The sequence below is a fragment of the Saccostrea echinata genome, unplaced genomic scaffold (genome assembly GCF_033153115.1).
Source record: "Saccostrea echinata isolate AGI-Se365-2 ecotype Australia unplaced genomic scaffold, CSIRO_AGI_Sech_v1 ptg000034l, whole genome shotgun sequence".
NCBI classification, from domain to species: Eukaryota; Metazoa; Mollusca; class Bivalvia; order Ostreida; family Ostreidae; genus Saccostrea; species Saccostrea echinata.
Window position 1 is genome coordinate 2,330,725 of NW_026889783.1, and position 17,750 is coordinate 2,348,474.

General features: G+C 35.1%; 1 protein-coding gene across 1 annotated transcript in view; it reads left to right on the plus strand.

Annotated features, from left to right (window-relative positions):
* The window catches only part of LOC133199542 (tubulin-specific chaperone D-like), a 55,833-nt gene that overhangs the window by 13,916 nt on the left and 24,167 nt on the right, over nt 1–17,750 (plus strand). The window contains exons 12-28 of the mRNA XM_061335357.1: nt 74–136; nt 9,672–9,828; nt 10,066–10,153; nt 11,705–11,790; nt 12,189–12,266; nt 12,392–12,465; nt 12,557–12,674; nt 12,800–12,860; nt 12,968–13,085; nt 13,556–13,611; nt 14,049–14,130; nt 14,283–14,337; nt 14,606–14,761; nt 15,932–16,066; nt 17,186–17,269; nt 17,481–17,582; nt 17,676–17,729. Of these exons, the coding sequence (XP_061191341.1) occupies nt 74–136; nt 9,672–9,828; nt 10,066–10,153; nt 11,705–11,790; nt 12,189–12,266; nt 12,392–12,465; nt 12,557–12,674; nt 12,800–12,860; nt 12,968–13,085; nt 13,556–13,611; nt 14,049–14,130; nt 14,283–14,337; nt 14,606–14,761; nt 15,932–16,066; nt 17,186–17,269; nt 17,481–17,582; nt 17,676–17,729 (1,567 nt within the window). The remainder of the gene's footprint in view (nt 1–73; nt 137–9,671; nt 9,829–10,065; nt 10,154–11,704; nt 11,791–12,188; nt 12,267–12,391; nt 12,466–12,556; nt 12,675–12,799; nt 12,861–12,967; nt 13,086–13,555; nt 13,612–14,048; nt 14,131–14,282; nt 14,338–14,605; nt 14,762–15,931; nt 16,067–17,185; nt 17,270–17,480; nt 17,583–17,675; nt 17,730–17,750) is intronic.

A 17,750-nucleotide genomic window follows, 5' to 3' on the forward strand; every position in this document is an offset into this window, starting at 1 on the left:
TACATTTATTTTGATCATTGTCTCTGATTTAGAATAATTATGGCAGAGATTACATGTACGTGATACTTTGTAGGTTGTTTGACATTAGCAGAACTTGGAAGAAGAGGCCTGTTACTACCGCAGAGGCTTCCTGATGGTAAAAACAAAGCAATTAATAATCTCACAGAAAATCACAAAAAACAATTAATAATCTCACAGAAAATCACAAAAAACAATTAATAATCTCACGGAAAATCACAAAAAAACAATTAATAATCTCACAGAAAATCACAAAAAACAATGAATAATCTCACAGAAAATCACAAAAAACAATTAATAATCTCACAGAAAATCACAAAAAACAATTAATAATATCACAGAAAATCACAAAAAACAATTAATAATCTCACAGAAAATCACTAGAAACAATTAATAATCTCACAGAAAATCACAAAAAACAATAAAAAATCTCACAGAAAATCACAAAAAACAATTAATAATCTCACAGAAAATCACAAAAAACAATAAAAAATCTCATGGGAAATCACTAGAAACAATTAATAATCTCATGGAAAATCACAAAAAACAATTAATAATCTCACGGAAAATCACAAAAAACAATTAATAATCTCTCAGAAAATCACAAAAAACAATTAATAATCTCACAGAAAATCACAAAAAACAATAAAAAATCTCATGGAAAATCACTAGAAACAATTAATAATCTCACAGAAAATCACAAAAAACAATTAATAATCTCTCAGAAAATCACAATAAACAATTAATAATCTCACAGAAAATCACAAAAAACAATTAATAATCTCACAGAAAATCACAAAAAACAATGAATAATCTCTCAGAAAATCACAAAAAACAATTAATAATCTCACAGAAAATCACAAAAAACAATTAATAATCTCACAGAAAATCACAAAAAAACAATAAAAATCTCATGGAAAATCACTAGAAACAATTAATAATCTCACAGAAAATCACAAAAAACAATAAAAAAATCTCATGGAAAATCACTAGAAACAATTAATAATCTCACAGAAAATCACAAAAAACAATTAATAATCTCACGGAAAATCACAAAAAACAATGAATAATCTCTCAGAAAATCACAAAAAACAATTAATAATCTCTCAGAAAATCACAAAAAACAATTAATAATCTCACAGAAAATCACAAAAAACAATTAATAATCTCACGGAACAATTACAAAAAACAATTAATAATCTCACAGAAAATCACTAGAAACAATTAATAATCTCACAGAAAATCACAAAAAACAATAAAAAATCTCATGGAAAATCACTAGAAACAATTAATAATCTCACGGAAATCACAAAAAACTTTGGTGTTGCCTGTGTGGATATATTTAGCAGGAAAATAAAACAGCTCTATTTTATGCCATTTATTTAAGTAAGAAAATGTAGCATTTTATCACATTACCATGAATGAAAAATGCTCTTTGTACCTTGAAAATATTATTACATGTACTTAGACTACCAGTACTGAAGACAAGGTAATCTGTAGTGTATTCAAATGGCAAAAAAAAAAAAGAAAAAAAACTAGAGCAGAGCTCGTTGCAAAGCAACGAGTAGGTCTTCCGTTGGAGCTGCGAACAGGAAGAAGTGACCTTGAGTCAAGGTCATGCCACATTCTAAGGTTATAAGCAATCTTGTAAGGGGTATCAACTTGCAATGTCTCACCAGTAGAAAGACAGTTAAGGAATGTTGTTTCTCCGTTGATGACCTTGAACTCGTTCAAATGACCTTGCATCAAACCATGACACACTCTGGTTATAAGCAAACCCCATCTATGTGTTACCGACTCGACAAGTTAACACATGTTCTTTCAGACCATTCATCCAGTCAAAACATTCTTTCCTTAGTGACCCTAAATTTAATCAACATGGCCGTAGGAACCGAGGGAGGGCCCCCCAATAAATTTGCCGATATATAGATTACTATAGTAGACATAGATACTATAGCTTGTGCCACCTCAATAAAAACGTCTGATAACCTTCTTTTTTTTTTTTGCTTGTCAAGGAATTTTTGGTAGTTGGTGACCTTTTTTTCTGCTTGTCAGGAAATTTATGGTAGTAGTGCCCCCTGAACTGTCGACTGAAAATGTATGGCTGCCCCCCCCCCCCTGAATTTGCTTCCTATAGGCCTGATCAAGGCAATGATACACTCTGTATGATATCAGCGATACCCTTTTGTGTGTTTCGGAATTGACAAGTTCACAGTTTGCATTTATTGCATGATAGTGAGGGAGACATGAAGATTTCTTCGCCCATAAAAAATCATATTCCCCGAGGGCAACATGAAGATTTCTTCGCCCATGAAAAATCATACTCCCCGGAGGCAACGCCCGAGGGAAATATGATTTTTCATTTGCGAAGAAATCTTATGTCTCCCTCACTATTATGCAATAAATTTTTTTTAATACCGAATTAACCAAAATGCAGGAATTACAAAGGAGATCCAATGAATAAAGCAAACATGCATTTGATGAGAACGATATGAAAGAGATGTAAGTTACAGGTACACCAATAGCCTCGCTTCATTAAAAAAAAAATTCCTACGTGACAAGTTTGTGTGATCACACCAGTAACATTCAAACACCATTACACTTTTACATATTTAAATCGACACAATCAATCAACGATAATATGTTGACGGTGCGACCGTTGGGCGAGTGCATTGTTCACTTAATTTTAAGATCCGCCTCTTCAAACAGCACGAGACATTTGGAACGTCTAGACTGTGACGTCTCATGACGTATGTTAGCTGTATTTCCATAAACGAATTTTGAAAAGTGCAAACATTTTAACAAAGAACGTTTAATCTACTATCTGTATGCAATTCCATTAATTAAGGTGATTTTTTGGGGTGAATTTTTAGTTGTTGTTACCGCGCGAACGAAGTTAGCAGCGTCGCTATAAACAATCTAACTCCTCACTCGTTTAATTGTGACGTCACAATCGTGAAACACGACGTTTTGTTGCAGGGCAAACATGATGGACACGTGACTTTCTCGGCCAATCAAATTCTATTTTACTAGTGATTTTTCACTTGTAAGCTAGTTTTCACAGAGGTATAATAAACGTTTTTTTAGACCATACATCGAAATAAATTATCATAATTTCTATAGTCGTAATTTATTAGGTTCAACTCACTGCTTTAAAGGATCATTGTAAATGTTTTATGCCCGATTTGGATACTGAACAACATGTGATTTTTGAAACACTGATGCCCCATATGGCATCTTATGGCAAAAGTTAAAAGTTTCTCAAATGCAAGTCAAACTCCATGGTCAAGATCAAAAGATAAAAAAAAAATGTTATTACCCAAATAAAGGTCTTGAACAAAGAATATACTGTGAAATATATACTAGTATGAAAGCCACAGCAGCAACAGTTTACAAGTTATGGCCAAGGTTAATTTCTTTAAAAGGTCAAACTCCAAGGTCAAGGGATCATAATTGTTTGTACTTGAGGGAAGGTCTTAATTGTTACAAGGAATACACATGTGGTATTAAAAAAGCCTTAGCACCAACTGTTCAAAAGTTAAAACCAAGGTTAAAGTTTTTCAAAAGTAGGACATACTCAAAGGTCAAGGTAAAATGGTCAAAATTAAAGGTATACATTGACAGGCCTTGTCACAAGAAAATTACCTATGTAATATAAAAGCCCTAGTACTAGTCATTCAAAAGTTATTGTCAAGGCTAAAGTTGTTTAAAAGTTGGTCAAACTCCAAGGTCATGGTCAAATGGTCAAACATATTTATACCCAAGGAGGAGACTTATCACAAGGGATACAGATGTGAAGTATAAAAGCCATAGCACCAACTGTTCGAAAGTTTTGGCCAAGGTTATAGTTTGGTAAAATTTTGCGAAAGAGGATCAAACTCCAAGTTCAAGGTCAAGAGGTCAAATATGTTGGTACCTGAAGGAAGTCCTTGTTACTAGGAATACACATAAGAAATATGAAAGCAGTAGTTCCAACCAAACAATTTTTTTGGGCATAGTTAAAGTTTTTGCGGACAAAGAGGCTAACACAGTCTAACAGACAAATAGACAGGTGGACAGGACAAAAACTGTATGCCCCCCGGATCTTCGATTACAGTAGCATAATAAAATATCGGCGTCTTTGGGTTTTCGCATTGGCCTTAAATCTGAAAATCCAAAGGATTACAAGGTGCATTACGATACGCTTTCACATCATGTTCTATAACCCAGAGCATATTGTCTGCAAAGATAAATATTTAATTCAGTATTTAATTAGCTATGCATAATTATCTATGTTGTTTTAAAAAGGAAATATAAAAAAAATATTTGTTTTATATTTTTCGATGTAGAGATATACAGAAAATTTTTCCAATTTTAAGTCCTATCGCAATACACATTTTAAAAAAAGTGTGTGTTGGAGGGGGGGGGGGTCATTACATTTTTGCTGGGATTCGCCTATGTATGACCGTAGAGAAACAAAGAGTGGGGAGGGTGCAAGCAGCAACTAAATCAAAATTTACATATTAAAACTACAACAAAAGACTATTTTCAGAAGGTCTGCCCCCCCCCCCCCCGTACAATCCGTACAACGGACCTGTGAGAAAAATACTGATCCTACATTCAGAGTCCCAGGGCACCAGGAAAGAGTGGCAAAAAGAGAATATCGGTTTATTTCAGTCTATAAGTCGAATCAAAATATCTTTTCCTCAAGAGTCTTCTTTCTTTGAGTTCTTCCCAGTGATCGTGTGATTTATTTCATTTAATTTACGTTCTGTACTGGACTTGGAAATTAAATGAGGACATCTTTAGGTTCCTGAGCTGGCCTTGAAGCCCGCAGAACAGATTTTCTGCTTTATGATAAATTCAAGTGATATGTAATTCGGTATTAATTTTGTGTTGATTTTATTAATGTTAATTTCATCAAGAAATATGAAAAATTAATGTTTTAACTATACATAGTGAGGCATTTTTTGTGTGGAACGATTATTTTGGGGTTTTCACGATTTTTTCATATGGTACACATGATGAGTAAGTGCAATAAATATAATTTGTGGAAAAAATGTCCAACAAGCCCCGGGGTTGAATATCGGGGGGGGGGGGGGGGGTCTGTCCACAAGTACCTGTTGTCAAGCCCGTAGAAAACAATTTCAGTTTTCTTGGGAAGGGGGGGGGGCAAATAGAAATTTCCACAGGTACTTGTACTCGATTTTTTCCTATGGTACACATGATGAATAAGTGTAATAAATATAATTTGTGGAAAAAAATGTCCAACAAACATTGGGGTTGAATTTGGGGGGGGGGGATCCTGTCCACAAGTACCTGTATAAATTTCTTGATACATAAACAGAATTTAAAAGCATGTATTAGACATCTTTTGAAGGGGAGAGGGCACGGCCGTAATTAAAAGTTATATAGAGACTAGGAAGGAATGAACTGTCATTAAATTTTGGCTAAGAACTATTACCTAAACTCTTCACTTTCACATTTTCAATTACAGATTCTTGTTTTTAATAAGCTATACATGTACATTTATATGTATCTATTAGATGCATAAATTATGTTATTAATCATTTTATCTTAAAGGAAAAGTAAAAATCTCAATCAAACTTGTTCCGCATATTATGCTCTCTGATTCATTACTCAACAGATGCTTCATATACATGTAAGAAGGGAAGACTGCAGACTGCAGGTGTGATAAATTCACAGCATGCAGCTCCAGCCTTAATTCCAACTTTGTTCCAGAATATTATTATTCAACGCGAAAAATTAGAATTAGCCGATAGAATATTTTGAATCACTTCGGAAATGCTGCCGTAACACCAGACTGAGTTCACAATATCGAGTGATTTTGATTGACAGGTGTAGCGCCGTTGTGCATGGATTTCGTGTAACTATACATGTACTGCAGATTGTGGTTGAAAATAATAAACAAACAGATCTAAAGAAAAGATAGTGTATACTGTACATATATTTGTTAAGAACCAGTTCATTCATGAAACGAATTTAGTCGTATTATGTGCATGGGCGGATACAGGATTTGTGATTAGGGGGGGGGGGGCGTGGATAACTTCGTTTAGGCAGGGGGTCTGGGGGTAGGTCCAGGGCAAAGCCCTGGTGGGGGCTCAGGGGGCGAAGCCCCCGGAAGCTCCTGGGTTTTCGTGTATTTTAAGAGTAAAACCAGGCACAATAATAGTGGTATTGGTTAGTTTATTTGTACCAAAGTTTGGCATTATTAATACTAGTCATATCATACTTTGAATAGAGGGGGCCCAGGGGGCGAAGCCCCCGGAAGCTCCTGGGTTTTCGTGTATTTTAAGAGTAAAACCAGGCACAAAAATAGTGGTATTGGTTAGTTATATACCACAGTATGGCATTATTAATATTAGTCATATCATACTTTGAAAATTTTAGGGGGGGCGTGCGCCCCCCACGCCCCCCCCCCTTAAATCCGCCAGTGATGTGGGCCCATGTTAGATTTGACAGGTTGATTTACTAGTAGAAATTCAATGGACCACAGTCATTTAGGGTATTCCGAATCACCCCGCACATCGCGACTCTCGGTAATTTACCTTACCGCTGTACCTCACACGACACATGCACAGGTGTGACAACCAAACAGTCATTATTAGTAAGGTCTATACTTATTGCATACAACAAATAAAGAGGTAAACATAATGCGTTAACTAAAAGAATTAATTATTTTAATTCATTAACTTCCTATCCTTTTCGAAGAAAATGCCCGTGTAGAAACGTATTTCTCATCGATGTCGTGGCGTTGTTGGTGGATGAAACATGGCATATAAGGTATCGATAGAACGGCAATTTTATAAGCTTTTGTGAGTATTATTTGTTTTTTATAACACCTCAAAAATATACTAGTTATGGCCGCATTTGTAGCCCCCTACAGTTTCGAACCACGTGTGTACATGCCCCTAGCCAAATAAATTGCACACGCTACATGTATACTTGTTTTATGTCAGATTATTATTTTTTTTATAACATTGTTTTTCTTAAATGCAAGGGGTATGAAAGTAATGATTTGACAAAGCAAGAGCTACAATAAGACTATCCCGGGTCCCGGTATACACTTGATCAGTGTTGATCAATGTTCATATGTACGAGTACACGTATGCAAATAATTCGATAGCTTTTGAAGATTTCAACATACATTTTTGTAACACGCATATTTGTAATAACCACTTTATATACAAAACAAAATTTCATTCTCTTATATGGTAATATGGACGTCGTAATAGATCTGACTGAATGCTTGACATGCCTGTTTCAAAAACGTTTCCTAAGTTATCTTAAGATATGCCTAAGTTATAACTTTAGAAGTTCCTAAGATTTATCACAGCTGTATCGCGAAACAATCTTAGCTAAAAAAAATTTATAAGTCATTTCTTAAGTTGTGCCTTTAAGGACTAATAAAATAACATTCCCGCTCTATATACAACTCTCAGTATGGTATATATTTTTAGATTCAAAGAGGAAGGGTGCGAGGATTGGGGATTGCCCCCACTTTTAAAGAATTTGGACACAAGTATGCTTACTTTTGCGAAGTGTGTTGCTAGATCCAAGCATTCACAGACACACCCTTTCAAGCCATCTTCCCTTCCGAGCACACGATATTTGTATTTTAATTTTTAAACATTGTTCTAGGTGTTATACATTTACTTTATTTTGTTCTTATAAGGTATCTACATGTAAATAAAATTTTAAACTGAATGCTTCATAGCGAACACATGCGAGTTTATATTTTTCAAACAATCTTTGCCAATTACTACACTGCATGTACACGTTAGTTGTTTGTGCGGTGTAGAGCAACTATCAGAGTACACAATGTATTTCAACATCGAGGTGCCCGCGGCTCTCTGTGGCACCGTGTATGTAAACGAGGACTGGACTACAACACTTAAGACACAAAGCGGCAGAGATGGATGAAACTGTTTGCTATCTTACAAAGACTTGAATTATAGTACATTTGAAGGAATTTTTATTTATGTTAATGTTTATTTAATTCTATAAATAATAAATGGACATTCACAAGAGTGATGGTAAAAATAATATGTGCGTAGCATGCGTAGTAATTACAATTATTTACCGAAGCCCCCATTCAATTACAATTGCAGATGAATTAAAATACAACAACACGGGATAGAGCAACTTTTTTTAAAATGTATTATGTGTGAACAGACAAAAACAGCGATTAAAATTCAAAATGATTTTTTGCACCAGTGTTTGGAATTAAGATTATAAAAGATCGGTAAAGTAATCTTACTGATTCGATATAATTAAAAACATACCTTTCCATTAATTAATAGCTCTTTGTACAAAATTGACATTATACGCGATCACAAATACTAGCTTTGTTTATGGCCACAGGTGGCTAGTACACTGGTGACCTCGATCAACAGCGTGGGATTCGCGCGTTGGGTTACATAACTAAACATCGAGCTGAACATGGAGACCGTAATATGCATACAGCTAATGATCGTGAATTATTCAATGCATACAGTTTAAAATCACTTACAAAGTTTGTTGTAATAATAAACGTAGAAAGATAGATTTAATATTCTCCGCTTTTGAACACTATTAATCTAATTTAAAAAAGAAGAAAAGAAAGACTAGTTGTAATAAATAATTTAATAGTGAACCATAAACCACGTTTTAAACCTTATTAAAAAGAAAATTAACATTAAATACCGCAGGGTATATTATTGATAGCAAGTCTGTTTAAGTTATACACATGAAGAGGTCTGATTTCCTTGCCGAATGAAAAACGTTACCTGTTTACCTGGCCTGCTTTCTAATACGTATTACGCAATACCCATGGTATACTCGAACAAAACAACATTTTCATTAGATCAAAAAGGTGTAAAAGAACAATTTTGTTCCCAAGATCCAGATCGAAATATTTACCGTTTTTGAGTTATAAAGCAAAAACTTTTAAGGGCCCAAGATCCCTAATCATAGGGACCAGCCCCTTTTAAATAGTATGATATGAAAGCCCTTGCAATTATGCACAACTTTTGTTCTACATGTCTTAACAAAATATTTCTAGTTTTCAAGATATAAAGGAAAATATGTCAAATTTTTTGCTGTTTTCCGCGTTCTAACTTTTGACCCCTCTCTAGCGCCATTTTTAATGCAAAAATCAAAAAACAAAAACCGATGTGCACAACTTCAATGCTTCCTCTTTTCAATTTCAAAGCGTTTTGTGCTCCAATTATAACCATTTCTGAGCCTTTGTCTGGAAATCGGAGGCATGCTAAATTCAATCAAAGGGGAATAACTCGTGAACAGAAGGTAATTTCGGAATTGTATTACGGTATTCTGACAGTGTTTTGTAAAGTCTAAAAGCTCTGAAAATTTGAACAAAATCTGTTTAAAAATGAGGAAGATATGAAGCGTCAAAGTTGGCGTCTAGGAAAAAAAAAAAAAAAGAATAATAAGAATAATCTTAATCATCACAATCAGTAGAAGGTCTTCCGTTGGAAACGGAAGACCTTAATTAAAAGAAAGTAGCGAAGGAAAGTTGTTATTTAAGATGAAGTGTAATTGATATCTGTAAATGGTACATGTTGTTTAGATTTACAGTCAGTTTCCATGAATTTCTTGCTCTGGTGAGTGTACGTTGTTCTGGTATGATATACTCATTTGTTCATCTTCAGTGGTGCCTGTTGTGTTAAAGTCCTTGGAGTATGATGAGAGGAGGGGAGATTTTTCTGTGGGAGCCAATGTGAGGGATGCAGCTTGTTATGTCTGCTGGGCATTTGCCCGTGCTTATGAACCTGGAGATCTGGCAGAGTATGTCAAAGATATTGCCAAGTAAGTTTATGTTTGCACCATATATAGTTAATTATGCATGTATGTTCAGAGACTCAAAATAAAACCACTGCTCATAGAAATATAATGTCTAATGTCCATGTACATGTCAGTAAGGGCAAACACAGAAAGTGTACATGGATATGATCTTTGACAAGATTTTCATTTGTATGAAGATACTTTTCATTTATGCACTAACTATTTACACATTTTAACCTTTGAAATTTGTTTTTCTTAAAGTGCCTTGGTAAAGGTGTCAATATTTGACAGAGAGGTCAATGTCAGAAGAGCAGCTGCTGCAGCCTTTCAAGAGAATGTGGGACGACAGGTAAGATAATTCTGTGGGAGGACAGGTGAGATATAATTCTGTGGGAGGACAGGTGAGATATAATTCTGTGGGAGGACATGTGAGATATAATTCTGTGGGAGGACAGGTGAGATCTAATTCTGTGGGAGGACAGGTGAGATCTAATTCTGTGCGACAATAAGTGAGATATAATTCTGTGGAACAACAAGTGAGATATAATTCAGTGGGAGGACAGGTGAGATATAATTCTGTGGGAGGACAGGTGAGATATTCTGTGAGAGGACAGGTAAGAATAATTCTGTGGGACAACATTTTAGAGGTAATTCTGTGGGACCACAGATAAAATGTAATTCTTTGGGAGCACATGTAAGATATAATTCTGTGAGACAACAGGTAAGATATAATTTTTGTAGGACAACAGGTAAGGCATAATTTTTGTAGGACAACAGGTAAGATATAATTTTTGTAGGACAACAGGTAAGACATAATTTTTGTAGGACAACAGGTAAGATATAATTCTGTGGGGCAACAAGTGAGATATAATTCTGTGGGGCAACAAGTGAGATATAATTCTGTGGGACAACAGTTAAGATATAATTCTGTGGGACAACAGGTAAGATATAATTCTGTGGGACAACAGTAAGATATAATTCTGTGGGACAACAGGTAAGATATAATTCTGTGGGACAACAGGTGAGATATAATTCTGTGGGACAACAAGTGAGATATAATTCTTTGGAACAACAAGTGAGATTTAATTCAGTGGGAGGACAGGTGAGATATAATTCTGTGGGAGGACAGGTAAGAATAATTCTTTGGGACAACATTTTAGAGGTAATTCTGTGGGACCACAGATAAAATGTAATTCTTTGGGAACACAGGTAAGATATAATTCTGTGGGACAACAGGTAAGATATAATTTTTGTAGGACAACAGGTAAGGCATAATTTTTGTAGGACAACAGGTAACATATAATTCTGTGGGACAACAAGTGAGATATAATTCTGTGCGACAACAGTTAAGATATAATTCTGTGGGGCAACAGGTAAGATATAATTCTGTGGGACAACAGGTAAGCTATAATTTTTGTAGGACAACAGGTAAGATATAATTTTTGTAGGATGTTATTCTGTTATTGTTATTCTGTGAGATTACAGGCACATTACATGTATACTGTAAAAACAGAAATATTCGTTGGGGATTAAATTTCGTTTTTTTTTCAGTGTTAATGATTATCAACAAAATTAAATCCCACACAAAATTTTTATATGACTATATATTGAATAGGATGACTTCCGAAACAACGAAATTAAATGCCCATGAAACCTTTTTAGAGGACAAATTAACAAAATTTTTCCCCACAAATTTATGCTTCTACAGTATATAATTCTGTGGGGTGACATGTAAGATGTAATATTGAGGTGTGACAGAAAAAAAGTAATTCAGGGGCATAACAAGAAAGTATAAAATCTATATGTAAAAAAAAAGGTACTTGTTTAGATATTTTATTGCCATATAGTATTTTTTCTCAATTTCAGTGCTTTAAAAGATAATATTTTATAATCTTTACAGGGGATTTTCCCACATGGTATTGATATTCTAACACATGCTGATTATTTTGCTGTGGGAAACAGGGCACACTGCTATCTGGATTTGAGGTATTTTCTCCTGTTGCTTATTTTTGCAAGAGATTTGCTATGGTGATAAAGCTTGTAAATAGTATATTGTTATTATACCCCCCCTTGCTTGAAAAGTGGGTGGGGAGGGGGTATATATATATATAGTGTTGGGTATCAGACATATGAATTGTTGGGGTACCTATTTCTTATCTCCAACTCCTCCTATACCACTGAATAAATTAAATGAGACTTTCAAATAATCTTTATTACATAATGTCATTGTGAACTGCCTATTTTATGTTCTGATCAGACAGATATTTGGTGTTTTCCATAGCAAAAAATGGACTTCGCCATTATGCTTATGGGAGAAGGGTATCATCTTGTGAGCTCAGTGCTCACAGTACCTCAGGGTTTTAAATAAATCTCTTTGATTTCAGTGTGTACATTGCCCAGTTTCCAGAATACACTATTGCCTTGATTAACCACCTGGAGGTCAAGGCCACACACTGGGATAGGTAAGGAAAACATCCTGTATCTCTTTATCAAACAACACATGCAAATCAAGATTAAAGAAATGAATTACTTTGTTACAAAATACCAAGCAAAATGTGTTGCTAATGGGTTTTATTTTTGTGTGCAGTGCAGTAAGAGAGTTATCAGCTAGAGGACTCCATAATTTGACCCCTAAAGCACCAGAGTACATGGCAAGCCAAGGTATTTTCACTGAGTAGACTCTCTTAGAAAAGTGTTAACTAAATTGTAAATAATACTGGGTTTGTAGTAATGATATTTAAATGTATAACAGTGCTGCCTCGGCTGATCACCTTGACAACGGGTATGGATCTGTTTGCTAGGCATGGCTCCATTTTAGCGGTAGCAGAGATTACACATGCCCTCGCTAAAGTTGCAGAGGACCAGAACAAGTAAGAGTCTCAGTGACATGTTTACTATGCATGTTGCATAATATCAAATGTAATTTGAAATACCCTAGATATACATGTATATCTTTAACACATTTTTTTAAAGACAATAATACTTTGTGTTTCAGATCAATTACAGATGTATTAAGTCAACAGGTTATAGGTGATATGAAGGACATAGTAAAACAGGTAATAATGTCATTGGATGTTTTCTGAGGTCCAAATTGATTTGAGTTGCAGAATTGCAATTAACACTATGCAATTAAATATTGTTATATTTACTTATTTTTTGACAGTTGAATGAAGCCCGTTTGTTCCGTGGATGGGGTGGGGACTTGATGAGGAAGGCAGTAACCTGTCTGATAGAGAAGCTGTCCCTAGCTAAACTACCCTTCCATGGGGACCCTATACTGGGTAAGTTACTAATAATAAAAAAACACCTGTCTGATAGAGTAGCTGTTCCTGGCTAAACTGCCCTTCCATGGGGACCCTATACTGGGTAAGTTACTAATAATTAAAAAAACACCTGTCTGATAGAGTAGCTGTTCCTGGCCAAACTACCCTTCCATGGGGACCCTATACTGGGTAAGTTACTAATAATAAAAAAAAACACCTGTCTGATAGAGTAGCTGTTCCTGGCCAAACTACCCTTCCATGGGGACCCTATACTGGGTAAGTTACTAATAATAAGAAAACACCTGTCTGATAGAGAAGCTGTCCCTGGCTAAACTCTCCTTCCATGGGCACCCTATACTGGGTAAGTTAATACAACATGTAATAAAAAACACCTGGCTAAACTATCCTTCCATGGGGATCCTATACGGTAAATTACATTATTTTAATGTTGCATAATACAATACGATTAATATGACTTATTTTTTCAGATTTGTGGCAGGAGTTGATCAGTGGATGTTTACAACACATAGAGCAGGATATTCAGGTAGTTATTAATTCTTGTCACTGAGTTTTACTTCAGTCTTTTTCAGTTTTAGGTCACATTCAGATTTTAAATGTCAAATGTGTTGTCTGTGAATTTGCTTCTTGGAAAAGAAAACTTAAAGCATTGTTTGACTCTAATTTATAGATATACATTTACTGTAAATGTACTGTAAAATCACATATTTTCATGGGGTCAAATTTTCAATGTTTGGAGAAAAAATATTGGTACGTAGGGATGTGATTTCATGGTTGATGAAGTGCTGTGTTATTTTATATTTGAGATTTTACATTTCGTAGGCGACATGAATTCGTGGGTTTCTTCATACCAAGAAATTGAAGAAAAATGAATTCCTCAAGAAAATTAGTGATTTCGCAGTATTTGAATTTGGTATATTCAAAGTTGAGCAATTTTTCACATTTGTTTATGTTTATTGTAAGGTGGCAGCAGCTCAGGCGATTCCTGCGTTTTACAGAGAGTATTACATGGAAGGTGATGGAGGACCAAAGAAAGATAAACAGGGTGACTCCATTGTTTTCTGTTTACAGTTACATCTGTGGGAAATTCTTTCCTTGGGCCTAAAAATTATTAGTCAGTAAAATAGTTTTTTCTCATTTTTAAATGTACATGAATTTATAATGTCAACATTGATTACATGTTGATTTATGTTTCAGAGTTTGTGATAAATAAGTACACACAGGAACTAAAGAGTAATGTGGAATCTTGCAGGTGTGTATTGTCTCCCTTTAAATACTGTATATGTGGAATTTTTAGTGAGAAGTAAAATAAGGACTTTGTCCTGAAAAATTGGCTGAAGTAAATTTAGAGATTTTTTTATGCCAAGAAAGGGAACTCTTACTTGCGATGCAGAATGAAGGGTTAATTATGTCAATTCTAGTGTTCCCTAACACTCTTGCTAATAATGCCATATTTGAATTCTAGCTTGAGTACAGTGTTTCAGAGAGTAAAGATTTTGTACAGGTATATTTCCTTTCAGAATGGGATTTTCTTTGGCTCTTGGAGCATTACCAAAGTTTTTTATTCAAGGAAAATTAGAGGTTGTATTAACAAGTTTAATGGAGGCCACTGCCATAACTGAGAAGGAGAAAAAATGGGTGGAGGCACGGAGAGACGCTGTCAAGGCCATTACAGAGTAAGTGTCAAAGAGCATTGAGACTTCTAATATTGGTTTTAATAGGGAAGAGTTTCATATTCTGTCTGTACAGTGTGTTAGTCTAACAAACTCAAGCTAAGAACAAAGTATTAATTGATATTGTCATGCTTAACTTCATTTTTGAAAAGCAGGAGATTTCAATGGATTAAGCAAACTAAGAGTGACAGTATAATGAAAGTATTATGCATATATGTTTCAGAAGGAAGAAATAATTTCAGCATTTATGTACTCCAATCTGAAAAATTTTTTGAATTATGCTTTAGAGATTGTACATTTAAGACTGGATAGTTTTTAACCTGTGAGGGTGTGTATGTATGGTTTATTACAGGGTGTGTAAGACGGTGGGAGTAAGATATTAATGCCCTGTTCACACAGAGAGTTTAATTCGCAGTAAATTAATGCGAAGTAAAATGATGCGAATTAAACTAATGCCTATTAAATTGCATTCACACGACAGCTAATGCGAAGTAAACTAATGCGAATTATAATTTTATTTCCACAACATGGCTATTCAGTGAGGCTATTGTGACGTCATTTACAAATCACGTCATATTGTGCAGAGCAGATATACATTTGACATTATGTCACAGTGTCTGTGCACCTTTTAGTGATTAAAATAATTTTCCTTTATTTTCCACTCAAAAATAGCACAAGTACCCATATTTGATCATCGACATGTGGCCTGTGACTTAATTCTGCCCTTACGCATGCGTCAAAATTTAATTTGCATTAGCTTCGCTTAGCGTTCACACGGAGCTAATGCGAAGTAATTTAATGCGCAGTAAACTAATTCGAATTAAACTAATTCGCATTAAATTCTCCGTGTGAACGCGCATCAAATTTAATTCGCAGTAACTTACGTTTAATTCGAATTAAACTCTCCGTGTGAACAGGGCATAAGTTTTGTCTGTGAGGGTGTCTATGTATTATTTATTAAAGGGTGTGTAAGACGGTGGGAGTAAGATATTAAGTTTTGTCTGTGAGGGTGTCGATGTATTATTTATTACAGGGTGTGTAAGACGGTGGGAGTAAGATATTAAGTTTTGTCTGTGAGGGTGTCGATGTATTATTTATTACAGGGTGTGTAAGACGGTGGGAGTAAGATATTAAGTTTTGTCTGTGAGGGTGTCTATGTATTATTTATTACAGGGTGTGTAAGACGGTGGGAGTAGGTAAATCACCTACAGACAGTCTGTGTGCTGACAATGTTCCAGCAGTCTACAACTCTCTGCTAACGGCCATGACAGACTACACCTTAGATAGTCGTGGGGATGTTGGAGCCTGGTAGGTGTCAACTCTGACATGTTTCTAGCAAGTGGACAAAAAGTTCTAAATATTTAGTAGTATCAAAAATTAAATCTTATAACAGAGGGATAAATGTCAAATGAAGGAAAATCACTCAGTATGTAATTAAATAGTACGGCAATACAGAAAGTTGTGGAAAGGAATGACTCCTCTAATTTATTGAATTATTCTTATATTTCATCCTTTTTCCTGACTTATACCCCCCACTTGAAAAGTGAGAGGGTATATAGTGATCTGGATGTCCGTCTGTCTGTCCTTCCGTCCATCTGTATGTCTGTCCTTCCATCTGTTACGCTTTGGGGTACCCATCTCTTATCAGCAACTCCTCTTATACCACAGAATGAAATTTAATGAGACTTTCACAGAATCTTTGCTACATAGTGCCATTGTGCACCTCCTGTTTTACTTCTTGTTCAGACACATATTTTGGGTTTCCCATAGCAAAACATGGACACTGTCATTCTTTCTATTATATTGAAGGGTACCCATCTCTTATCCGCAACTCCTCCTGTATGTCCATCCTTCTGTCTGTACATCCGTATGTTACACTTTGGGGTACCCATCTCTTATCCACAACTCCTCTTGTACCACTGAATAAAATTTAATGATTCTTTCACAGATTCTTTATTACATAATGCCATTGTGCACCTCTTATTTTACTTTTTGATCTGACACTATTTCGGGTCTCCTGGAGCAAAACATGGACTTTGCATTTATAATCATAAGGGAGGCGGGGGTATCATTTAGTGAGCTCAGTGCTCACAGTACCTCTAGTTTTTGACTCATTTTCTCAAAGTATAATGTTTTTTATGGTTATACCGTAATTTGAATTGATTTTAGTGCAATTCTGTAATTCAATTTTCTTTGAAAGGAATCTTAAAATAAGATTCAAGAGAGCAAGGAACTCACAAATATTTGTTTTGAAGAAAGTATAAGTACAAAGCAATAACTACTATAAACAAAATGTTTGGCAAAATAGAAATGCACAAAAGACAAAACTGAACAAATGTATATCGCAGCTACAAAGGAGAGTTAGCGCACTGTATTTCAAAATTGTGCTTTGAAAGATGACTGTTTTCATGGAAATGTTTTGTACAGGGTCCGAGAAGCAAGCATGACTGGACTGATAGAGGTGACCTCATTGCTGGTGAACAACAGACCTGATCTCTTCACTAGTGACATGTAAGTAAAAATCTCATGCTGAAACACGCTGGTTTTTATCTCTCTCTCTCCTGTTGTCTTTTAGTCCCGAACTCCGAATTGTGTATGATTGCTCTTTGCTTCTTATTTTGAATTTTGCCAATAGAACCACACATTCCTTGTCCGGGGACTTAATTCCATTTTTAGTGTAAATTTTACAAAATTTGGTTACTTTGATCTGTTAATATTTCAGTTGTAAGAGAGCCATGCAGTGTTTGGTTCAGCAGTGTTGTGAGAAGATTGACCGCACTCGAGCTCATGCTGGACAGGTGTTCTCACAGTTTCTGTATCACGAGTTAGTATTCTTACTGAGCAGATCTGAGAAAAACTCAAATTAAATTCATTTTATTGATAAACCTTGAAATGTCTCATTTGACACTTCTTTTAGTCCAGAAATTCCTGATATCCCCCATAGAACAGAGCTACATAGTATATTTCCAAGGTAAGATATTTCTTAATCATT